This window comes from Salvelinus namaycush, chromosome 6 (genome assembly GCF_016432855.1).
Source record: "Salvelinus namaycush isolate Seneca chromosome 6, SaNama_1.0, whole genome shotgun sequence".
In the NCBI taxonomy this organism is placed as follows: Eukaryota; Metazoa; Chordata; class Actinopteri; order Salmoniformes; family Salmonidae; genus Salvelinus; species Salvelinus namaycush.
Window position 1 is genome coordinate 22,775,916 of NC_052312.1, and position 27,098 is coordinate 22,803,013.

Here is a 27,098-nt window from a genome sequence, read left to right on the forward strand (position 1 = left end):
GTCGCAGCATCGAACACTGTGTGCGCGCGCTTGTTTGTGTGTGTGTGTGTGCTGTGTCTGTGTCCCTGTGTATGTTTGTGTGTAACTCCCCCGCCTCTCATGACCCCCACCCCTGCACATAAACATTTACGCTTACAAAGCCAACCCCTTTCTCTCCGTCCAAACCTGTTTTATCCCAGAGCCCTGAAGGAGCAGCTAGCCAGCAAGGAGAAAGGCGCAATAATAAAAGGGAATGCAGCTTGACAAACAGCACTGCGAGAGCGTCACGTAGCATCCTACGGTAGCCTAAAATCGTAACGCAAAACCTCCGGGATTTTATACAGAAGACAATAATACTCGTTAATCTATAGCGATGGCTTGATTTGATCGGTGGGTTTTCGGTAAAGGCACGGCCAGGGCTCGTGCCTTCGAGATGCACCGTGGCTCCTGCTGCCGCCAACCGCTGCAACACGCCACGGAAACCGCCACCGGCCCGGTTCTATCATGGCTTTCAAACGGAGAGCGAGGTAAGAACACCGAGTTTGTGTTCAGTCGAGACCGGGACGGGGCTTGCATTGCAATCCGAGCCAGCAGCGGAATCGGACAAGGGAGGTTGATAGATACAAGGGTCTGAATTTCTCATTGAAACCGAAGCTGAGATTGATACAGACAGACAGCGGTGGTTGTTTTATTACGGTCGGTCTACTGAAAGGAGAATCCCACCAAACTAAGGCCCCCACGTTCGTGCGATAATGTCTCTTCCTTAGGCTATACCCTTCATTGAGCATTCCGTTTATATAATTTGTATTAGGGCGTCTCACAATGTAACTTATGTTAAGCGTTTGCTTGCCTTGCTTGCTTACTAGCAGGTCGACTCATCATCACCATGCTCGCTTGTGTGACAAACTGAAATCCGTGATTTCGCTCTGTCTGTTACGATTCTGTGGTGTTAGCTAGAAAGATTAATGTTCAATCAGCAGTGTTCTTGTCTGTCGTTAATGCTTACAGCCTCGCCTCCTCTCAGTCCGAAAAACCTTTGTGCTTGATTGAACACCTGGGAACATTGAAGTATATTTCCACCCACTATCTTCGTTTTTATCATAATTTTATTATAACAATAAATCAATGCATTATAGCACACAGCAGAAGAGGTTATTACTGTGACATAAACATTGCAGCGGGACAGTAGGCTAGAGCTGTAGCAAGCTATCTAGCAGTACAATGCCTATTACTGTTGTGGCTGAAAGAGTCAGTGACAGGTTTGCACAGCACAGGGATATCATTACAGTACCGCTAAACCAATTCCTCCTATGATGACATGTGATACTGCATTGAACCAGATACCCCTATTTAGAAGTACTCTATAGGCCTACTTCCACTATTTTTTCAAGAACTACCCCTGCCAAATAGAGGAAAGTAAACAAACGCATCAATGAAGAGTGAGTAAATAGTGTGCACACACATATGAATTCATGAAATTCCTCTACCCTCTATAGACTTGTTGTTTAGGTCAATTATTCCTTGTCCTGTTTACATACTGTGTTCGCTGACATCATACTCAGAGAATGTGCTTGCTGATACTGGTGCTTCTCACTGGTCATCACAACCCTCAAGTCATAATTGTTTGGCGACCCATGCAACGCCGCCGCTCTCGCACTACCTTTCTTTATCTTTCTCCCTCCCTCTATTTCCCTTCCTCCCTCTCTCCTTATTTCTCTGTCCCACTTCCACTCCCCTCTATCGCTCCTCCCTTGCTCTTTATACCCTCTCCCCTTCTCCTTCCTCTCCCGCCCCACTCCAGGAGGATGCGGCTGGGGCCTACGTGGCTCTGAGCCTAACCCTTATATTAGTTTGGTGTGTTATATCATATTTGTTTGGTGACCCATGCAATTCTCTCTGTCTCTCTCTCTGTCTTTCTCTCGCACGCACACACACACACACACACACACACACACACACACACAAAGGGTATGCGGCTGGGGCACATGTGGCTCTGGACCCTTAAATAAATAACAATAATATTTATAATTCTCTCCCTCTCCACAGGAGGATGCGGCTAGGGCTGGGGCGCTATCGGGTGGGGCCCATGTGGCTCTGGAAGGCCCTGCTGGTGTTCGTGGCCATCGCCTTCGCAGGACAGTTACTGGGGGTCATCTTCAACAAAAGGTCAGAGGTCCTCCACCCCAGCATGGTCCCAGATCAGTTCCTGCTGTCTTGGCAAACTCCTGTTTGACAATGAGCGTTGGAGTTGGCAAGAAAGCGCAAACAGTTGTGGGATCAGGCTATAGCTACTCTGCAGCTCTTTGTAAAAACAACGTCTTCTTCTTTTTCTATTCTATCGTTCTTCAATAGAGAATAGAATCAACTTCCCTATCCCAGTCCATAACCAGTATATAACCAGTATAGGAACAACCAATACAGCTATATGTTGTGTTCAGTCAACTTTCACCTGCACCTTTAGCAATTTGCTATTTGCACCTTCCTCTTTTTTTCCATATTGCTTTCATCAGCAAAACAATGAAGAAGAAAAATACATTGTAGTAGCACCTACATTATAGAGACTTACCTTGTACTGTATGTTACGTCTTGGTTCATTAATAACCTCTAAAAGTCTAAGCTGTTGTTGGGGGTTCTACTTAGCTAACATATGGAATTGTTTTAAGATGATCATACCATGGATCATTTAGCTATATGATTTTTAATTTTAGGACCCCTATATATTTATAGAATATTTAATAAAATATTGAATTTGGCCTTAACTACTATATCCCATGGAAACGCATTGAATAACACATTCATAAATGGCAAAAATTACAGTAAAAAAATAAATAATAAGGTATAAGGTTTTGAAGTGTCTGGCCGATATCTAGGACATATAAGAAAGCTCAAGAAATATTTAACTACATTTTTTTTACACATATTTAACCCCTTATTTTGGTTGGCATAAAACTACCTCCATACTTCGATTCATTTGTATGGTTTCCTTTCGGACAAGTCCCTTGAAACGTTTTAATATTTTTTAAATTATATTTAGCCTTTATTTAACTAGGCAAGTCAGTTAAAAACAAATTCTTATTTACAATGACAACCTACCAAAACACAAAAGGCCTCCTGCGTTGGACGGGGGCCTGGGATTAAAAATGTTAAATAAAACAACGAGAGAGACACCACAACACTACATAAAGAGAGACCTAAGACAACAATATAGCATGGCAGCAAAGCATGACAACACAGCATGGTAGCAACACAACATGGCAGCAGCACAACATGGTAGCAGCACAAAACATGGTACAAACATTATTGGGCACAGACAACAGCACAAAGGGCAAGAGGTAGAGACAACAATACATCACGCGAAGCAGTCACAACTGTCAGTAAGAGTGTCCATGATCGAGTCTCTGAATGAAGAGATGGAGATAAAACTGTTCGGTTTGAGTGTTTGTTGCAGCACGTTCCAGTCGCCAGCTGCAGCGAACTGAAAAGAGGAGCAACCCAGGGATGTGTGTCTCCGTAATCTAGAATGGGTAGGATCGTCATCTGAATCAGGGTTAGTTTGGCAGCTGGGGTGAAAGAGGAGCGATTACGATAGAGGAAACCAAGTCTAGATTTAACCTTAGCCTGCAGCTTTGATATGTGCTGAGAGAAGGACAGTGCCATACTCCCAAGTACTTGTATGCAGTGACTACCTCAAGCTCTAAACCCTCAGAGGTAGTAATCACACATGTGGAGAGAGGGGCATTCTTCTTACCAAACCACATGACCTTTGTTTTGGCGGTGTTCAGAACAAGGTTAAAGGCAGAGAAAGCTTGTTGGACACTAAGAAAGCTTTGTTGTAGAGCGTTTAACACAAAATCCGGGGAGGGACCAGCTGAGTATAAAACTGTATCATCTGCATATAAATGGATGAGAGAGCTTCCTACTGGCTGAGCTATGTTGTTGATGTAAATTGAGAAGAGCGTGGGGCCTAGGATCGAGCCTTGGGGTACTCCCTTGGTGACAGGCAGTGGCTGAGACAGCAGAATTTTTGACTGTATACACTGCACTCTTTGCGAGAGGTAGTTTGCAAACCAGGCCAAAGACCCCTCAGAGACACCAATACTCCTTAGCCGGCCCACAAGAATGGAATGGTCTACCGTATCAAAAGCTTTGGTCAAGTCAATAAAAATAGCAGCACAACATTGCTTAGAATCAAGGGCAATGGTGACATCATTGAGGACCTTTAAGGTTGCAGTGACACATCCATAACCTGAGCGCAAACCAGATTGCATACCAGAAGAATTAGACATCAATATATAGATGTATAGACATCAAGAAAGCCAGTCAGTTGATTATCGACAAGTTTTTCCACCACTTTTGATAAACAGGGCAAAATAGAAATTGGCCTATAACAGTTACGATCAGCTTTATCTCCCCCTTTAAATAAAAAACGCACCGTGGCTGCCTTCCAAGCAATCGAAACCTCCCCAGAGAGTAGAGAGGTTAAAAAGGTCAGAGATAGGCTTGGCGATGGTAGGGGCAGCAACACTAAAGAAGAAAGGGTCTAATCCATCTGACCCAGATGTTTTTTTGGGGTCAAGTTTAAGGAGCTCCTTTAGCACCTCGGACTCAGTGACTGCCTGCAGGGAGAAACTTTGTAGCGGAGTAGGGGAAAAGAGGGAGGCGCATCGGGGTAGTTGCATTCGAAGGGGTGGGAGATTAGGAAATGTTGGATGGGCAAGGAGGCATGGCTGAGTCAAATAGGAATCCTGACTTAATGAAGTGGTGATTAAAGAGCTCAGCCATGTGCTCCTTGTCAGTAACAACCACATCATCAACATTAAGGGACATGGGCAGATGTGAGGAGGAGGGTTTATTCTCCAGGTCTTTAACCGTTTTACAGAACTTCTTGGGGTTAGACCCACAGAGAGAGACCTGCTCCTTAAAGTAACTAACTTTGGCCTTCCGGATAGCCTGAGTGCACTTATTTCTCATCTTCTATGGTGGCATGTTTGTTTGTTAACAATACCACTGAAAATATGAAAAAATAAGGTCCAAGCGTCTTCGACAGTGGGGATCAAGCTGATTCTATTCCAATTTACAGAGACCAGGTCATGAAGGAAGGCTTGCTCATTAAAGTGTTTTAGCAAGCATCTATGACAAATCCGGACTGGTCGTTTCACTGAGCAGCCATTACGAAGACAGGCTGTAAAACAGTCATCACTAACGTCTTAACAGAAAACACCAGACTGATACCTGTCAGGATTATTTGTGAGGAAAACGTCAAGGAGAGTAGCCTTTTCTGTGTATTTGGAGTCTTACCTTGTGGGATTGGTAGTAATCTGAGAAAGATTTAAGGAGTCCCATTGCTTTAGGACTTGGTCAGGTGGTTTAAGTATGTCCCAGTTTAGGTCACCTAGCAGGAAAAATTCAGACGTAGTGTAAGGGGCCAGGAGAGAGCTTAGGGCAGGTAGGGTACAGGCCGGTGCTGATGGAGGACGATAACAACCAGCAACAGTCAACAAAGAGCTATTTGAAAGTTTAATGCTTGAAACTAGCAAATCAAATTGTTTGGGGACAGACTTGGTGGAGACAACCGAGCACTGAAGGGGATCGTTGGTAAAGATTGCCACTCCCCCACCTTTGGAAGATCTGTCTTGGCGAAAAAGGTTATAACCAGAAAGGTTAACATAAGTATTCAAAACACTTTTCCTTAACCACGTCTCAGTAATGACCAACACATCTGGATTGGAGCTGTGAACCCACACTTTCAATTGATCCATTTGAGGTAATATGCTTCTAGTGTTAACGTGCAGAAAACCCAGGCTTTACGAGAGCAGAAATCAGTGAAGCAGATATCAGAGCACAAGTCAGAATTGGGGCTAGCAACTGTAGATGGGCCAGGGTGTACATGCACATTTCCAGATATCATCAGCAGTAATACAATCAAGGCACGGCAGAGGACATAGATAGCTTTGCAGTGTTGATTTATGACATTTGAATGTGCATTAGATGTCAACAAGATCATATTGTACAGCAATCTCATCAGGTAAAATGAATATAAAGCCGGCGAGAGGTGGTAAGAATAGGATGGGAGGCCAAGAGTCCGTGTAACCAATAGAGAGCCAGAGTCCCGAGTGTGGGAACAAACATAGTCTGTCCCACGGTTGGGTAAATAAGCAAGTTCATAGTCATCAAAGCATGCATGAGTCATGAGGCAAATAGCATAAAGCACAAGAAAAAAATATAACGACTTGGGGCTAGCCATTGTAAGTTCAGAGTCACTCGCCCCAACAGTGTGTGTGTGCTGGAGGTGAGCGAAAACTCGGGAGAGAGGGGGGAGTGTGGCGTGGGTACCTGTACCAGACAGGGGGAGACAGGCCAGGGCAGACAGTGAACAGATCGCCAGGTGGAATCCAAGCAGAAGTGTCACACCCACATGGGATAAGCTTTTTTCTGGAGACAGATTCCGTGTAGAAAATGCCAGGGAATGGTCTCTGAACAGCGGGAGAGGGCTTCAAAGGCCTCTGGATTTGGGTGGGTAGGCTGTGAGACTCTCCTGCCATTGTTGGGCTCAAAGGCTTTGACACCTCTCACTTCACACCTCAGTGCTAATTGAAGTTGTATCTGTTCTGTCCTAGCAAGCTTGGTAGCCTTAACTTAGCATTATGGGGGTTGTAAGAGCAAAACGGAGAACACCATCATGTTCGTGAGAGTCTCATCTTTACATAAAGTTTGTAGGTCAAACCGTTTGGACGTTTTCGTGAGAAGACAGATTTTTTTGGATGTCTCATGATCTGACAAAAACTGCTGTAGCTCGGCCACCTTCCATCATAGATGCGAAGGCTGAAATAGGCAGATGCGGTGGATTATGACGCAGCCCATGCACATTTTTTTTAATGTAACTGTATTTAGAAAAAAGCATGCTAAGTGACCTGGTCCGTGTTGTCTTCTAGAGTGACCAAACTGTGTGGATAGAAGTGTGTCCAGTAAATAACTACAGTATCTATATGGGTCTTTCTATAAACTAGGGTACCAGTGAGGATTTCCTACACTGGACAACTTGTTACAGCTGTTGATAAGTCATTGATAATAATCTGCCAATTTATTTCATGTCATTACATTAACCTCTCTGGTACAAGTGGAGCGTCCCACCTCGACAACAGCCAGTGAAAGTGCAGGGCGCCAAATTCAAAACAACAGAAATCCCATAATTAAAATTCCTCAAACATACAAGTATTATCCACCATTTTAAAGATAAACTTCTTGTAAATCCAACCACAGTGTCCGATTTCAAAAAGGCTTTACTGTGAAAGCACACCATGCGATTATGTTAGGTCAGCACCTAGTCACAGAAAACCATACAGCCATTTTTCCAGCCAAAGAGAGGAGTCACAAAAAGCAGAAATAGAGATAAAATTAATCACTAACCTTTGATGATCTTCATCAGATGGCACTCATAGGACTTCATGTTACACAATACATGTGTGTTTTGTTCGATAAAGTTCATATTTATATCCAAAAATCTCAGTTTACATTGGCGCGTTACGGTCAGAAATGCATTGTCTCAAACAAACATCCGGTGAAAGTGCAGAGAGTTACAGAAATACTTACAGAAATACTCATCATAAACATTGATAAACGATACAAATGTTAAACATACGAATAAAGATAAACTTCTCCTTAATGCAACCGCTGTGTCAGATTTCAAAAAGGCTTTACGGAGAAAGCACACTTTGCGATTATGTTAGGTCTGCACCTAGCCATAGAAACCCATACAGCCATTTTCCAGCCAAGGAGAGTGCCACAAAAGTCAGAAATAGCATTAAAATTAACCACTTACCTTTGATGATCTTCATCTGGTGGCACTCCCAGGTCTCCATGTTAGACAATAAATGTTCATTTTGTTCAATAATGTCCCTCTTTATGACCAAATACCTCCTTTTTGTTCGCGCGTTTTGTCCAGTAATCCGAATGCTTAGGTCCAGACGAAAGTTTTTAAAAAGTACAATAAAAGTTAGTAGAAACATGCCAAACGATGTTTAAATGTCATAAATAATCAATAATATTTCAACCGGACAAAAGCTTCGTCAATAGGAAAGGAGAAACAAGAAAGGCGCATTCCCGATCAGGCGCATGGCTGATGAATGGAAATTTCCACTGGCCACTGATTGAAAGTGCTGTATCTCCCTCATTTTTCAGAGTAAAAGCCTGAAACAATGCCTAAAGACTGGCCACATGTAGAGGAAGCCATAGAGACCGTGAACTGGGTCCTAAGTCTTTGTATGGTGGATAGGCTTTCAATGGAAAAACAGCCTTTCAAAATAATAGTACTTCCTGGTTGGATTTTCCTCGGGTTTTCGCCTGCCATATCAGTTCTGTTTTACTCACAGACATTATTTTAACAGTTTCGGAAACTTTAGAGTGTTTTCTATCCAAATCTACTAATTATATACATCTCCTATCTTCTGGGCCTGAGTAGCAGGCAGTTTAATTTGGGCACACTTTTCATCCAAAATTCCGAATGCTGCCCCCTACCCAAGTGAAGTTAAGATATAAGAGGGATCATAGCTATATTCCATAAAATTTACGAGTTGATTTAAACTTATGTTTAACCCTTTATCATGGTCGATGTTTTAACAGAAAGTCCAAAATGTCCAAAATGCAAGGACTTTCTGTCCTTGCATTTATGGCAGTTTAAGTTGGCGTTATATCATATATTAAGCATTAATCAGTTAAATTAGACATTGAACTTGAACCCTGTAAGAATCCTGGATCTAGCTGTTGGACAGTTCTTTTGTATAGCGATCTCAGAAATGCAGTGTAACTAACATTTTGTGTCTTATGTTATGTGGTGAAAACAGTTTAATGGGCACACAAATCCAAAATAATAAATGTAATTGAAAAATAGAATAATTCTAACTGAAAGAGTCACTTTTTACTTCAAACCTAAATCAATACTATCATTAAAGTGGCTCTTCAATAATTATGCATAATAGGTTACTTGTTGGATTCACATTAGGTGTCAAGCTGTTTAATTACGCCCTGATATTTTCACACATCATCATCTGATCCAGCAAGGAATTTTCAGAATGACAACCAAGTGACCGATAGCTGTTGTGATAGTTCATGCGATGCTACAACAGCCCAAGTCCTGGGAAAAAAGGTGTTCGCGAGGAATGTCCAGAATATTTTGGTGTCTCATTTGTTACGCCAGTGAAGAGAGTTGTGCCTGGATTCACGTTGGATCTAATATCCCTAGCGAATTGAGGTTGATCATCTGTTGTTGTATGCTTGATTTACAGCAGTGTCTCGTTCGATTTAACAGAGAAAGCATCAAGGTAATGAGTTCATGTTTTCGTATGTTTTTGTGCCTCGGGTTGGACACTGTTTAGGATAGACTAGTGCGCAACACCCAACTCTCTTCCTGTTAATTATTCTGGATATAATGACAACAAATTACATAGCCTAGTGGACTTATTGACAATATGATCTGGTAATGAAATAACATGACAAATAAAGTTTGTTTAACATGTTACACCTGCAATGTTAAACAATGCAAGGGGCTTGAATTTGTAGCTCAGAAATGTTTTGTTGGAAAAATGACTTGTGTCATGCACAAAGTAGATGTCCTAACCGACTTGCCAAAACTATAGTTTGTTAACAAGAAATTTGTGGAGTGGTTGAAAAACGAGTTTTAATGACTCCAACCTAAGTGTATGTAAACTTCCGACTTCAACTGTATTTTAGAATCTAATAATTTGAATAACAAATTCTTTATTCTTAAAGTGGTAATGGCCTACTTTTTCTTTTACACTTTTGCATGCTTTTTGGGGGTAGGGGTTCTATATTAGGCCCTAAATGTACAATTATATACAGTTGAAGTCGGAAGTTTACATACACTTAGGTTGGAGTCATTAACCCTTTCACATGTACCATCACACGGGTGTGATCGTTCTACAGTGGTCCCTGAAGCGTACGATCACACCCGTGTGATTAGAACACTCATTTAGAACGCTCGTTTAGAACGGCCAGTTTCGAATGACGCAACAATCAGCGTTTGAGCTGGCCACACTTTTTTCAGAAACTATTTACACAAACACAGTCCTTACAAAGTTATGTCCAGAATGTGAGCAGTTTATTTTGGGATGCAATGTTCAGATATTCACAGAAGTATATATAGCATAACACAATTATCCTAACCGGAAAAATGTAGGCTACATTTGTCCAAGCGCTAACTGAGGAAAGATTGACCCAACACAAGCAGTAATATTTTCTAACTCTCGGCTGACATAAACTACAATATGAATTAGCTAATAGCAATTATTATGTATAATTAATCACATCACGGGTGAGCTCACCATTGATCGAAATAATTAGGTAAAACACTTTTGAAATCGAAAGTAATCCGACGATTAGTTTCAGCGCGCAGCCATGCATTTGTTCCTCACAGAAACCGAAGATAAGAGAAGACAAGATGAGTTTGGTCTGTTTATAGTATGCATGTTGAAGGGGTGTGTCAATCATTGTCGTTCACATCCCACCCTTCATTTCCGGAAGTCCTCAAAAAATGAGTGAACTCTTACTCACCTCCTTTTGTTATAACATCTTTGGTCAAACAGACGATTACGTGAAACCCAGAATGCATTGTATGTCAACAAACATGGCTACACAGCTGGAATTAGCTTAGCTCATCATAATCAGTACAACCTTCAAAAAAGCATTTTACACACATAATATGTGCCCATTACAATCTGTGCAAGAATCGGAATGCATGATTTGTCACATAGAATTGAAAACATGTGAATAAAACAGTAAATACACAAATAATTGCCACACAAAACATTTTCTGATAGTGATTTATTGAGACAAGTGGCGCGTGCCGGCAGTCAACCACGTACCCTCTCACTCTAAACCATTCAGTGTTGTTGTTTATGTATGTAGATAGTGAGCTAAGCTGTAGCATTAGCAATAACTTTCAAAAGGAGACAACTCACAAATGTGGAAATTCTGGAGATTTTGAGTCTGAGTATGAAAGTCAGGAATCAGATTCTGACAGTGAGGAGCTGCCCCCCAACCTTGTAGCCATTGAGAACCCTGAATCTGAGGACCCCTTGTCCACTGACAAAGTCCCAGTTCCATTAGAAGATGCTGGTGGTGATGGTGGCAGACTGACAGTGGATGAAGTACAGGAGTTCTGTGGTAACTAGAAGGCTGCCAGCCATTTCACCCCTCCTGACCCTGCTGATTGTGTTGATGAGTTCCAGTCTGGAGTGCAACGCCCCTTGCCATTTCCATCTGAGGCAGAGTGCTTCAAGTTATTTCTGACAGAGGAGCTGGTGGGAGACATAGTAGAGACCAATCGCTATGCCTTGGAGCTACAGGATAAGAGAGAGCCAGTGTAACGGATGTGAAATGGCTAGCTAGTTAGCGGGTACGCGCTAATAGCGTTTCAATCAGTTACGTCACTTGCTCTGAAACCTTGAAGTAGTGGTTCCCCTTGCTCAGCAAGGGCCGCGGCTTTTGTGGAGCGATGGGTAACGATGCTTCGTGGGTGACTGTTGTTGATGTGTGCAGAGGGTCCCTGGTTCGCGCCCGGGTATGGGCGAGGGGACGGACGTAAAGTTATACTGTTACACCAGGAGTGGGGGGACAACCACAATTAGTGAAATGTATACATTCCTGGTGACAGTAAAGAAGAACTCCCTAAGAGAATACTGGAGCAGAGATCCTATGTTTGCAACTCCCTTCTTTGCCACCCTCTTTTCCCAAGACTGCTTTCTAGTTCTGCTGCTATGACTGTATTTCATCATCAACGCTACTGCCATCCTAAATGACCCGTTATACAAAACAAGAAATGTCAACAGCTGGCAGTAAAGTGCCATGACAAACGAGACGTCCATGTCCTCTCCACTGTCCATACAGCAACCAGGTCGGCCACAGGGAAGGTGAACCACCTGACGGGAGAGAGAAACAAACCAGACAGAGAAACATCAAACCAGACTGCGTGCTTGACTATTACCTCAAAATGGGGGCAGTGGATAAGGCCGACATGATAAACAGCTTTGTGGAATGAACTCAGGAAACGACCAAGTGGTATAAGATATTTTTCCAGGGTAGCGTCAAAATACAACATGCCAATACTTCTGACGCATTTAGCATTGTTTTACAGAGCTAATAGAATAATGTAACTAGCTACATAAGCACGATTGAATATAACACCATAAAAGGTGAGTAACATGAGTAACGTTACCTAGCGTGTCCGCGGTTATAAGGAATATACACAAATATATTATGCTCTATACACACAGTGAGCTACAGTAGAAACGGTAAAACACGACACAGAAACTATTATAACGTAATTAGGCACTTACTTTGATAGAAACGCAGTCTGGATTTGAAGATGGGTGTCTGTAGTGACGCCTCTAGCACTGAGACGCTGTGCCACTTGGGAGTCAAAAGGCCAGGGTAGCTTCAACATACAACACATGCTAATACATCCGTGACACAATTAGCATTGTTTTCCAGAGCTAATAAGACTGTAGCTAGATACCTAAGCATTGAGTATAACACCATACATGTTATGAAATGAGTAACGTTACATCGCGTGTCCGCGGTTATAAGGAATATACACAAAAACATGATGCTACAGTAGAAACGACATAACACGACATGCAGAAACTATTATAACGTAATAAGGCACTTTGATAGAAACGCACTCATTTCCAAAGTTATTATTGGTAACGAAAACAACTTTGATTGCGATGCAGGCGACAGGTGGAAAATATGAACACGTGTATGCAGGACGGCAGATGAGTAAATGTCTGCAGACTTGAACTGCACAAACAATTGAGAAGTGTTTGGGGAATTTTGTCCGGGTCAGAAATGTCAAAAAAATTAATTGGTCCGCAAAAGTAAAAATGACTACTTTTATGTGAATGAATGAGGCGGAACACACCTCATTTCAAACTGTTATTATAAAATAAAAAACTGTTTAGAAAATAATTTAAAATTGACAAATAAAACAGGCAAAGGCGTGCTTTGGTTTGAGGGCAGCGCAGATTAAATGTACTGTTACATAACAATCACATTCTGGAATTGGAGAGAACGTTCTAACATCACGTGCATAAAACAACTCACGCTGGGGCGACCGTTAGAGATATTTGGAACTCACGCATGAAAGGGTTAAAACTCGTTTTTCAACCACTCCACAAATTTCTTGTTAACAAACTATAGTTTTGGCAAGTCGGTTAGGACATCTACTTTGTGCATGACTGTTACGTCCGTTGTTGGAATGAGACCAAGGCGCAGCGTGGTAAGCGTACATCTTTCTTTATTTGAGGAACACAAAAAAAAAAAAGAAAAAAAAAAAAGGGATAAACGAACTTAACATTCTGCAGGTTACACAGTAACAGTACAAAAACAAAATCCCACACACTCAGGTGGAAAACAGGCTGCCTAAGCATGATTCCCAATCAGAGACAACGATAGACAGCTACCTCTGATTGGGGACCCATACCAGAACAACAAAGAAATAGAAAACATAGATTTGGCCACCCAAGCCACACCTTGACCTAACCAAATAGAGAATAAAAAAGGCTCTCTAAGGTCAGGGCGTGACAATGACACAAGTCAATGACACAAGTCATCCAACAATTGTTTACAGACAGATTATTTCACTTATAATTCACTGTATCACAATTCCAGTGGGTCAGAAGTTTACATACACTAAGTTGACTGTGCCTTTAAACATCGTGGAAAATTCGAGAAAATTATGTCATGGCTTTAGAAGCTTCTGATAGGCGAATTGACATCATTTGAGTCAATTGGAGGTGTACCTGTGGATGTATTTCAAGGCCTACCTTCAAACTCAGTGCCTCTTTGCTTGACATCATGGGAAAATCAAAAGAAATCAGCCAAGACCTCAGAAAAACAATTGTAGACCTCCACAAGTCTGGTTGAGAGAAATTTCCAAACGCCTGAAGGTACCACATTCATCTGTACAAACAATAGTACACAAATATAAACACCATGGCACCACGCAGCCGTCATACCGCTCAGGAAGGACACGCATTCTGTCTCCTAGAGATGAACGTACTTTGGTGCGAAAAGTGCAAATCAATCCCAGAACAACAGAAAAGGACCTTGTGAAGACGCTGGAGGAAACAGGTACAAAAGTATCTCTATCCACAGTAAAACGAGTCCTATATCGACATAAACTGAAAGGCCGCTCAGCAAAGAAGAAGCCACTGCTCCAAAACCGGCATAAAAAAGCCAGACTACGGTTTGCAACTGCACATGGGGACAAAGATTGTACTTTTCTGAGAAATGTCCTCTGGTCTGATGAAACAAAAATAGAACTGTTTAGACATAATGACAATTGTTATGTTTGGAGGAAAAAGGGGGAGGCTTGCAAGCCGAAGAACACCATCCCAACCGTGAAGCACGGGGTTGGAGCATCATGTTGTGGGGATGCTTTGCTGCAGGAGTGACTGGTGCACTTCACAAAATAGATGGCATCATGAGGTAGGACAATTATGTGGATATATTGAAGCAACATCTCAAGACATCAGTCAGGAAGTTAAAGCTTGGTCGCAAATGGGTCTTCCAAATGGACAATGACCCGAAGCATACTTCCAAAGTTGTGGCAAAATGGCATAAGGACAACAAAGTCAAGGTATTGGAGTGGCCATCATAAAGCCCTGACCTCAATCCTATTGAAAATGTGTGGGCAGAACTGAAAAAGCGTGTGCGAGCAAGGAGGCCTACAAACCTGACTCAGTTACACCAGCTCTGTCAGGAGGAATGGGTCAAAATTCACCCAACTTATTGTGGGAAGCTTGTGGAAGGCTACCTGAAACGTTTGACCCAAGTTAAACAATTCAAAGGCAATGCTACCAAATACTAATTGAGTGTATGTAAACTTCTGACCAACTAGGAATGTGATGAAAGAAATAAAAGCTGAAATAAATCATTTTCTCTAATATTATTCTGACATTTCACATTCTTAAAATAAAGTGGTGATTCTAACTGACCTAAGACAGGGAATTTTTACTTGGATTAAATGTCAGGAATTGTGAAAAACAGAGTTTAAATGTATTTGGCTAAGGTGTATGTAAACTTCCGACTTCAACTGTAAATTATACAATTGTATAACATTGAGGTTCTTGAAAATTACAATTAAGTTATTGAAACAGTCCTTGAATTTGACTTATCAATGTCTGTATGAACCCTGCTTAAAGAATGTATAGTCATATGCCTATGTTGTTGGATAGGTGGAGTTATGGGCCAATTTGCATACATTTACATTTATTCCTCTCAGTGCACATGTGGAACTGCATAAAAATATTTTTTTATTTTTGTTTCAAACCATTTTGAAATGATCATCTTTTCCCCCTCCCCTCATGTAGCCTCCAGCAGGACAGGTCGCGGTCGCTGTTCTCATCCGACGGCCAGGGCCCGTCTCTGGGCTCCTGTCGGCCCCACAGCCACGTCATGTTCCTGAAGACCCACAAGACAGCCAGCAGCACTGTTCTCAACATGCTTTACCGATACGGAGAGGTAGACTACTTAATCTTCAGTTTGGCTTTCCTTCAGCAAACTTATTTTTATGTTATATTGTATAATTTCTTTTGGATCTTTGAAAGCAGCTTGAAATCCATAGTCTTGTTCTTGTTCTTCTAGGAGAGGGATCTGTGCTTCGCCCTGCCTCTGGGGTACCAGTTTGGCTACCCTCTCCCCTTCAACGCACACAGGGTCAAAGGTTATAGAGGGCCCCACGTGGCCGAGTTCAGCATTATGGGAAACCACATGCGCTTCAACAAACCAGAGGTACGTGCTTTAGATTATTAATTGTGTATTTATTTATTTTCTTCCAATGTGTATTTATTGAGGTTTTTGAACAGCAAAAAAAAACAAAAAAAAACCCATTAACAGGGCAAGACACAAGGTCAATTGTATTGTAATTTTTCCTATATTCATGTGCATGTGAGGACATGTTTTATTCTATATTTACACGTTGGCCTATTATTTATTGAGGAAACAAACAAAATCATAGGACAGAAGGGAGAAAAAAAACTAATACAAAACAGAATATTATTTTAAAATTTTTTGTGCGTTAGTTAAACACAGATTATTATTTGCATGGAACTGATGATATCTTTTGTAGGTTTGGCAGGTTCCCTTGTGATTTGTTAACTGCTTCTGTTGTTGGCAAAGAAAAGGACAGTGACAGTTGTATGTGAACGTTTCAACAGGATGGAGCAATTTAGCTACCAAAAGTATGTGGACACCTGCTCGTCGTACCTCTCATTCCAAAATCATGGGCATTAATATATAGTTGGTCCCCCCTTTGCTGCTATCACAGCCTCCACTCTTCTGGGAAGGCTTTCCACTAGATGTTGGAAAGGACTTCCATTCAGCCACAAGAGCATTAGTGCATTTGTGAGGTCGGGTACTGTGTGTGTGTCTGTGTGTGTGTGTGAGAATGGATTACTTTTGGGAACAGGAGCGACCAGAGCTTATTAAAACAGGTTTGTTAGTGGTACTTGTTAGAAAACATCAAAGACTGGGATTCAACTTCACAAACATTAGACTCATTGCATGACGCACGCACACACACACACACACACACACACACACACACTAATCCCTCTGTCACGATCGTCTTTAGGTGAAAGAGAGGACCAAGGCGCAGCGTGATATAAATACATCTTCTATTTATTGAAGATGAAACGAACATGAACACTAATACAAACTAGACAAAACAACAAACGTGACGCTAACAAACGAAAGTGCAGACACAAGCTACTAACGTCAACCATAGACAATTACCCACAACCTACCTAATGCCTATGGCTGCCTTAAATATGGCTCCCAATCAGAGACAACGATAGACAGCTGTCTCTGATTGAGAACCAATCCAGGCAACCATAGACTTACATAAACACCTACACTGAACACAACCCCATGGACTCTACAAAACCCCCTATACAATACAAACACCCTAGACTAGACAAAAAACACACAAACATCCCCCATGTCACACCCTGACCTAACTAAAATAATAAAGAAAACAAAGATAACTAAGGCCAGGGCGTGACACCCTCTAAAATATTTTTTTACATTTTCTTTAGGGGCTTTAATATTGCAGATACATTGTGGCTTCTATCAATGTAATTGGCTGCATCATTTCCAATCCCCCATATACATTACCGTTCAAAAGTTTGGGGTCACTTGGAAATGTCCTTGTTTTTGAAAGAAAAGCACATTTTTTGTCCATTAAAATAACATAAAATTGATCAGAAATAGAGTGTAGACGTTGTTAATGTTGTAAATTACTATTATAGCTGGAAACGGCAGATTTTTTATACAATATCTACATGGGCGTACAGAGGCCCATTATCAGCAACCATCACTCCTGTGTTCCAATGGCACGTTGTGTTAGCTAATCCAAGTTTATCATTTTAAAAGGCAAATTGATCATTAGCAAACCTTTTGCAATTATGTTAGCACAGCTGAAAACTGTTGTTCTGATTAAAGAAGCAAGAAAACTGGCCTTCTTTAGACTTATTGAGTATCTGGAGCATCAGCATTTGTGGGCTCGATTACAGGCTCAAAATGGCCAGAAATAAAGAACTTTCTTCTGAAACTCGTCAGTCTATTCTTGTTCTGAGAAATTATGGCTATTCAATGCGAGAAATTGCCAAGAAACTGAAGATCTCGTACAATGCTGTGTACTTCTCCCTTCACAGAACAGCGCAAACTGGCTCTAACCAGAATAGAAAGAGGAGTGGGAGGCCCCGGTGCACAACTGAGCAAGAAGACAAGTACATTAGAGTGTCTAGTTTGAGAAACAGACGCCTCACAAGTCCTCAACTGGCAGCGACCAAAAATTAAGATACATACTGTATATATATATATGGACAGTACCAAAACAAATTATTTAATGATTCTGTTTCTTTGCAGCAAAATGTGCAGAGCTGGGATATTTGTATCCCCCATATATATAACATTCTATTGGTTGCAATTTAAATTGAACATTTTGTATCAGTTCATAAACCATGTGCCATGGAAACAATCTCTTCACAACAATTTTGCAATCTGTATTGCACAGCTGTCATTTTTTTGGGTCCTTAAATGAAACGGGTATACTTTTTTTAATCACAATTTCCTTTAAACAATTTTGGTCTTTAATGCAGGGCTGACAGACAAGTTCCTTACTTTTTCCGCCTTCCACTTGCCTTTTCCATTTTTGCGGTAATGCTGCAATTAGTTGGTTGTAATTTTGGGTAGAGCAGACATTTCCATATATTTTTGTTAGCTGCATGTGTGACATAACTTCACCAGTCCTATTTTTGATATCATTCACAAAGATTATACCTTTGTTTTTTTTTATTCCCAAAATAATGTTTTTTTTTATCAATTAGTATATTTGAGTTTAACCATATTGTTGTAATATGTGTTCTGTCTTTTCTGGCTGAAATTGCAACCAATTTCTTATGGCTTGTTTTAAAAATAGCAATATTTTGGAGATTATTTCATTTTCAAATAACCACAGGTGAGAGGTTGTAATAAAGGCCCTCTAAAACATTAGCTAAAGTGCCACCCTGTCCCTGTTGAAGTAAAGGTATTATACTGCAATGAAGAGAAGAGTGTGCGGCTCCTAACTTCATATTATTATATCCATTCTTTAGTTCATTATTTCATTTTTATTTTTTTACATCCAATCAAACAGTTTTCAATGTTTTTAATTATACGGTGTACAGGGTCATTTCAAGTCATTCAAACAGTTTGACTATGGCCTCCATCACTCGTTTTCTTTCCCCATGACCTTTGACCCTCTGACCTCTTCTTCTGTGGTCCTCCAGGTAGAGAAGGTGATGCCAGTGGACACCTTCTACTTCTCTATCATGCGTGACCCCGTAGCGCTGGCCGAGTCGTCCTATGCCTATTACAAAGCTGTCGCCCCCGCCTTCAAGAAGGCCAAAGGTACATAATGTAGCCAATCTATCCTACTGTTTAATGCTGGTTTATGTCTGCTATTCTGTTACTTTTTGGGCACAGGTTAAGCCTAGTCCAGGTCTCAAAAGCACTTTCATTGGAGATTCTCCATTGAGCATGCATTTTAAATTCAGGAGTAGGCTTAATCTGTGTCTGGGGAATCAGTTTTTTATCTACATTGAGGTTGTATGCTGCAAAATGAATTGCCTCATTGAGGTCAAAGTTTTCTTAATCTAATTTTAATGTAATCTCTAATCTAATTTGAACCTTAATCTAATCTGACAGGCCTGGGAGACTTCGCCGACAACCCCAGGAAGTACTACGACCCCCGTCTCCGTAACAACCACTACGCCCGCAACCTGCTCTGGTTCGACTTCGGCCTGGACCACAACGCCAACTTCTCGACCACACTGGCCCGACGAGGCGAGGCGGCCGTCCGACGCGCCTTCAAACTCATCCTGGTCTCTGAGCACTTTGACCAATCCATGGTATATATAGTACATATGCCATTTTGCAGACGCTTTTAGCTTTTATCCATAGGTGGCCCTTATCCTAGATCGGCACTCTTTTTTTCACTTTTTTTAACCTTTATTTAACTAGGCAAGTCAGTTAAGAACAAATTCTTATTTACAATGATGGCCTACCAAAACGCAAAAGGCCTCCTGCGGGGACTGGGGCTGGGATTCAAAAAATTAAATATAGGACAAATCACACATCACTACAAGAGAGACACCACAACACTACATAAAGAGAGACCTAAGACAACAACATAGCATGGCAGCGACACATGACAACACAGCATGGTAGCAACACAACATGGCAGCAGCACAACATGGTAGCAGCACAAAACATGGCACAAACATTATTGGGCACAGACAACAGCACAAAGGGCAAGAAGGTAGAGACAAGAGTACATCACGCGAAGCAGCCACAACTGTCTGTAAGAGTGTGCATGATTGAGTGTTTGAATGACGAGATAAAACTGTCCAGTTTGAGTGGTTTTTGCAGCTCGTTCCAGGAGCATTGGTGGCAAATCTGATGGCCTAATGGTAAAGAACATCTAGCCGCTCGAGAGCACCCTTACCTGCTGATCTATAAATTCCATCTCCGTAATCTAACATGGGTAGGATGGTCATCTGAATCAGGGTTAGTTTGGCAGCTGGGGTGAAAGAGAAGCGATTACGATAGAGTAAACCAAGTCTAGATTTAACCTTAGCCTGCAGCTTTGATATGTGCTGAGAGAAGGACAGTGTACCATCTAGCCATACTCCCAAGTACTAGTATGAGGTGACTACCTGAAGCTCTAAACCCTCAGAGGTAGTAATCACACCTGTGGGGAGAGGAGCATTCTTCTTACCAAACCACATGACCTTTGTTTTGGCGGTGTTCAGAACAAGGTTAAAGGCAGAGAGCTTGTTGGACACTAGGACAGCTTTGTTGTAGAGGGTTTAACACAAAATCCGGGGAGGCGCCAGCTGAGTATTAGACTGTATCATCTGCATATAAATGGATGAGAGAGCTTCCTACTGCCTGAGCTATGTTGTTGAAGAGCGTGGGGCCTAGGATCGAGCCTTGGGGTATTCCCTTGGTGACAGGCAGTGGCTGAGACAGCAGATGTTCTGACTTTATACACTGCACTCTTTGAGAGAGGTAGTTAGCAAACCAGTACAAAGACCCCTCAAAGACACAAATACTCCTTAGCCCGCCGACAAGAATGGAATGGTCTACCGTATCAAAAGCTTTGGCCAAGTCAATAAAAATAGCAGCACAACATTGCTTAGAATCAAGGGCAATGGTGACATAATTTAGGACCTTTAAGGTTGCAGTGACACATCTATAACCCTAGCTCTTGCTCTGAGACCCTTTATAAATACAAGCCCTGGGTTCAGTTTTTCCATTTAGATACAGCAGATAATATTACATTCACGGACAAGGTGGACCTGATCCTAGATCAGCACTCTTTTTCCTACGCTTTATGAATACAGGTCCTGGGGCCATATGTATCAAGCGTTTCAGCCTAGGATTATTGGTCTAGGATACATTTTGCCTTAGTGAATAAGATTACCTGATTCAAGATCAGCACTCTTACTCTGAGAAGCTCTATGAATGTGCTGACCTAGGATATGTTTTGCCTTTTCGATATAGTGAATAAGATTTATTGGACAAGGTGTACCTGATCCCAGATCAGCACTCTCTTACCTACGCTTTATGAATACAGGTCCTGCTGCGCCACGCCCTCTGCTGGCCGCTGGACGCCATCGTCTCCTTCAGTCTCAACGCCCGCCAGCAGAAGCCCAGCGGAGGCAGCTCCTGGGTGGGTAAAGCTGCAGTTGCGCAGCCCCCCGCCCTGGCTCTAACAGACGACCAACGTCTAAAGCTCCGCGAGTGGAACGCCCTGGACTGGCACCTCTACCAGGCCTTCAACCGCTCCTTCTGGAACGAGGTGGATCGCTTCGGGAGAACCAGGATGGACCAGGAGGTCGCTCTTCTCCGTACCCGCCGGGATGTGCTGGCCCGGGCCTGCCTGAGGGATGGCGGGAGACCTGTGGAGGCCAGCCGCATCCGCGACAAGACCATCAGGCCCTTCCAGAGCGGCTTGGTGAAGATCCTGGGATATGAGCTCCAGCCTGGGCTGGACAACGCTACTCATCAGTCCTGTCTGAGGATGATCAGGCCAGAGATCCAGTATAAGGACCTGCTGGATGCCAGGCAGTTCCCCAGGGCTGCTCCCCAGGCTGCCCAAGCCCAGGCCCCGGCTATCCCTGCTGGGGGAGCCTACGTGAGGAAAGACCCTTCTTCCCAACTCAGGACAGGAGAGCTGGGGGTGGGGGAAGGAGGAGGAGTAGGAGGGGGGACGGGGGAGGACAGGAGTCGGCTATCTCGTAGTAATAATAATAATAATAACCAGACATTGCTACGAGGAGGAGGAGGGAAAGGGAAGATAAAATAGTTTTCCATCCAGAATTCACTGCCTTGAGAGAATGGATAAGACTAACGCTGACTGAGCCTGTGTACTCTTACTCAAGCACTCGTTGAGTATTTCTATTACTAAAGTACTCAAGAGACTTGTTGGAAATACCCATTCCCATTCTCCCTCCAACCCACCTCTACTTTACTGTACATTCTCTTTCTTCTGGCTGAACTTAGGACTGGTTATGACTCTATTTCGTGTTCATACTGACTTTATGGTTGCTGTGGATGTGTTTTAATGGGACTTGAAATGGAATTGCATTGCATTCAGTGGGCCAGATGTCGTTCAAAAATTCTGCTTCTCTGATCGAGAAAGAAAGTCACATTTGGTGGTCCAACTGCTACGTTCAACATAGTCTCCTGCACGATCAAGAACTCAGCCAGTCAGTTTTAGTTTTTTGAAAAATAACTAGGCTATTACCTTTCTTGAACGCTAACACAGACGGCATATATGATATGACAGCAGCCAGGCAGCCAGCCATAGCCACATACTGGGAGAGGAATGATTCCCACCTGATGTAAGTTGCATGTTCTGACTGAGAATAGGAATAGGAATGGAATTCATAATTTTGAACGCAGTGTGTCCGGTGTAGAAAACGTAGTCCACATGAAGCAGTGGATGCGGATGAGGGGAGGACGGCTCATAATGGCTGGAATGCAACGAAAGCATCAGTATCAAACACACGATACTGTTCTATTCATTCCATTCCAGCTATTACAATGAGCCTGTCCTCCAATTTAAAGCGACACCGGCCTCCACTGATACGAAGCCAGCACTGGAGAGCAGTGAGTCTCGGAATAGGCTTAACTGTGATGTCTCCAAGATGGGAGTTAGGAGCGAAAACTTTGATAAGGACCGAAGTGTACAGCATTAATGTACTGTATCTGAACTGAAGCACTGTGGTTGAATGGATAGCTAGCATGTCTGACTTTGAACCTTTTAGTGTGGCTTTCAATAGATATAGTAATATTGGATACACAGTAATTCCCTGACTCAATGCGGGTGTTAAATGCGAGCCACACAGCAAATGGGCCAGTGTTACCTCGTGTTGATTTTTCAGTGTAACATTTCTAGTGTTGATTCAGGTGTTAAATTAACACTATTTGGTGTAAATGAACCCCAGTGTTGGTGTTAATAACCAGTGTTAAACTAAAACGACGTCCATCATTGTCATATTTCTGATATCTTAGTCTTCCCAACCCAGCAGTCATTCTCAATGCAGGTTGCAGGTGAATAAGAATTTAAAATGTTGCCTATACCAGTCTGTCTGGATTCCAATAGAAATTACTCATCACTTTGCAAGCCATCATCATAATGTGACTTGCAAGCCTGAAAACCATGAGTTTCAGGCCACTGTATTGGTAAAACAAGGCCCTCAAAATAAGGCCTTATTAAAAACTTGTTGTATTGTGTTAAATAATACAATTTTAATGTTAACATATTCGCTTAGGATCTCACTAAATGGATGAATGCAACAACCATGTCTCTGTCACAAAATACAAAATACAGTTATAGGTGCTAAAACTACAATTCACTCAAAAGGCAAGGCACTCTGGGAAATATGGAAATAAGGCTGTACACTAAGCAGTGTGCTAATTTAACACTGAAAAGTGTGGACCCGTATATACACTGGACCAGTGGCCTCACATTAATTTGTGGATTTGAGGGTTAAGCTATTATTCAAATGATTCACTGAAATTGTCCAGTCCAAATAATGCTGTTTCCTTTTCCTTATTGGCCAATGGCCATCTACCGAAATAAACTTTATCAATAAAGTTGATAAATGGCTGCCAAAAGTTGCCATCTATCGACATATATGTAGTATAACCATGTTCATTGAGGTTTGTCTGTTAGAAAAGCGCAGACAGTACATGTCGCCGCGGTTGTTGTCCCACTTCCATTGATTTCAATACAATATCGATGTGAGCGATTCATTTGCGCTTGATATTGAGTACAGTAAAACAAGCTCATCAATTCCAGTCTTGAGTGACAGATTGGTAAATGTTGGTCTGTGTGCAGTTCATAAGGTATTTAATTTAGCAGTCATCTGAACACAAGTGTGACACATATGTAGAGATTAACGTTTATGTATTGGTCTTCAAAATATCACAACGTATTTCAACATATTGATTATAAATTTGGACTTCTAAAACCAGTTCGGCCATGAATCAAAAAGCCATGACAACAGGAAGCAACAACAGTATAATTTTCAATGTATGTTTTAGGAATATAAATGGTACTTTTAACATTATTTTCAGGTAAAAGCAATTAAATTAGCCCAAAAACATGCTATGATTTATTGATTTTGATGATATTAGTGGAATTGTGAAAATATGTTTGTTCTGGCTATATACATATACTGTACATCACGTGTGTACATACAGTGGCTTGTGAAAATATTCACCCCCCTTGGCATTTTTCCTATTTTGTTGCCTTAGAACCTGTAATTAAAATAGATTTTTGGGGGGTTTGTATCATTTGATTTACACAACCTGCCTACCACTTTGAAGATGCAAAATATTTTTTGGTGTGAAACAAACAAGAAATAAGACAAACATCTTTTTAAAAGTTGAGCGTGCATAACTATTCACCCCCCCAAAGTCAATACTTTGTAGAACCACCTTTTGGAGCAATTACAGATGCAAGTCTCTTGGGGTATGTCTCCTTAAACTTGGCACATCTAGCCACTGGGATTTTTGCCCATTCTTCAAGGCTAAACTGCTCCAGCTCCTTCAAGTTAGATGGGTTCCGCTGGTGTACAGCAATCTTTAAGTCATATCACAGATTCTCAATTGGATTGAGGTCTGGGCTTTGACTAGGCCATTCCAAGACATTTAAATGTTTCCCCTTAAACCACCTGAGTGTTGCTTCAGCAGTATGCTTAGGGTCATTGTCCTGCTGGTAGGTGAACCTCCGTCCCAGTCTCAAATCTATGGAAGACTGAAACAGGTATCCCTCAAGAATTTCCCTGTATTTAGCGCCATCCATTATTCCTTTAATTCTGACCAGTTTCCCAGTCCCTGCCAATGAAAAACATCCCCAGAGCATGATGCTACCACCACCATGCTTCACTGTGGGGATGATGTTCTCGGGGTGATGAGAGGTGTTGGGTTTGCGCCAGACATAGCGTTTTCCTTGATGGTCAACCCAGCAGCTCAATTTTAGTCTCATCTGACCAGAGATCCTTCTTCCATATGTTTGGGGAGTCTCCCACATGCCTTTTGGCGAACACCAAACGTGTTTACTTATTTCTTTCTTTAAGAAATAGCTTTTTTCTGGCCACTCTTCCGTAAAGCCCAGCTCTCTGGAGTGTATGCCTTAAAGTAGTCCTATGGACAGATACTCCAATCTCCACTGTGGAGCTTTGTAGCTCCACAGCTCCACAAAGCTTTGTAGCTTTGTAGCTTTGGTCTCTTTGTTGCCTGTCTGATTAATGCCCTCCTTGCCTGGTCTGTGAGTTTTGGAGAGCGGCCCTCTCTTGGCAGGTTTGTTGTGGTGCCATATTCTTTCAATTTTTTAATAATTGATTTAATGGTGCTCCGTGGGATCTTCAAAGTTTCTGATATTTTTTTATAACCCAACCCTGATCTGTACTTCTCCACAACTTTGTCCCTGAACTGGTTGAAGAGCTCCTTGGTCTTCATGGTGCCGCTTGCTTGGTGGTGCCCCTTGCTTAGTGGTGTTGCAGACAGAACAGGTGTATATATACTGAGCTCATGTGACAGATCATATGACACCTAGATTGCACACAGGTGGACTTTATTTAACGAATTATGTGACTTTTGAAAGTAATTGGTTGCACCAGACCTTATTTAGGGGCTTCATAACAAAGGGGGTGTCACGCCCTGACCATAGAGAGCCCTTGTTTCTCTATGGTGAGTAGGTCAGGGCGTGACTAGGGGTTATTCTAGTTTATAATTTCTATGTTGTGTTCTAGTTAATATTTTCTATGTTGGTGTTTTGTATGATTCCCAATTAGAAGCAGCTGGTAATCGTTGTCTCTAATTGGGGATCATATTTAAGTAGCTATTTTTCCCACCTGTGTTTGTGGGATATTGTTTTGTGTTTGTGCATGTGCACCACGTAGTCACGTTTAGTTGTTCGTTTATTTGATATATTTTGTTTTGTTTAAGTTTCTCTTTGAATTAAATATGTGGAACTCAACATCCGATGTGCCTTGGTCCCGTTCTTACGACAGCCGTGACAGAATATCCCACCAAAAGAGGGCCAAGCAGCGTATCCACGAGGTAAAGGAGTTTTGGACATGGGAAGAAGTGATGGGTGGATGCGAGACCCTTCCTTGGCGGCAGACGGAAGGTAATAATGGAGGACAGTGACGACGCCAGGGTTCGCGTCCACAGAAAGCCCAAGGACAACCCCAAGTTTTTTGGGGGGGAGGCACAAGGGGTGGCCGGCTGAGCCTCGGGAAGAGCCAGAGCACCTGGAGTAGGCGACAGAGAAGTGGTCAGTCGACCCAAGGAGCGTGCCAGAGCCCGCATGGGAGTCGATGGAACATTGTGAGGAAGGATACCGGAGAATGGAGTTGGCTAGGAGTATGCGGCAGCGCAAGCGTGCTGAATAGCGGGTCATCAGTCCAGTGCCATATGTGACGGCTCCACTCACCAGATCTCCAGTGCGCCTCCTCAGCCCGGTATGTCCTGTGCCGGGTTCCTCGCACTCGCCATGAGGAGCGTGTCGTCAGTCCGCTGCCAAAGAAACCCCAAAATTCTTTTGGGGGGTGGCACATGGAGCTGGCGGTCGAGCAGCAGAGAGTGCCAGAGCCTGTGTGGGAGGGAGGAGGAGGAATTCGATGAAAGATTCCGGAGAGAGGTGGTAGCGATGAGAATGCTGCAGCACACTCGCCCTGAAGTGCGTGTCCCCAGTCCGGTACGTCCTATGCCAGCTCCCCGCACTCTCCCTGAAGAGCCAGAGACCGTCAGGGAGGCGATGGAGAAGTTGGGAGAGAGAGAAAGGAGAGAGATGTTGTGCATGTGTGTTCTGCGCAACATTCGACCAGAGGATCCGGTTAGCAGTCTGGTGAAACCTGTACCGGCTCCACACATCTGGACTCCAGTGCTCCTCCCCAGTCCGGTACGTTCTGTGCCTTCTCCCAGCACTCGCCCGGAAGTGCGTGTCATCAGTTCGGTGCCACCTGTACTGGCTCCACGCA

The 27,098-nt window shown here is 42.5% G+C and overlaps 1 protein-coding gene across 1 annotated transcript; it reads left to right on the forward strand.

The window, feature by feature from the left end:
• Positions 1–483: 483 nt before the first annotated feature.
• Positions 484–21,907, forward strand: gal3st4 (galactose-3-O-sulfotransferase 4). Its single transcript, XM_038995297.1, has 7 exons — positions 484–506; positions 2,026–2,145; positions 15,366–15,516; positions 15,640–15,786; positions 18,825–18,945; positions 19,243–19,445; positions 21,176–21,907. Exons 1-7 carry the CDS (start codon positions 484–486, stop codon positions 21,905–21,907), a joined length of 1,497 nt encoding a protein of 498 aa, XP_038851225.1.
• The last annotated feature ends 5,191 nt before the right edge of the window (positions 21,908–27,098 follow it).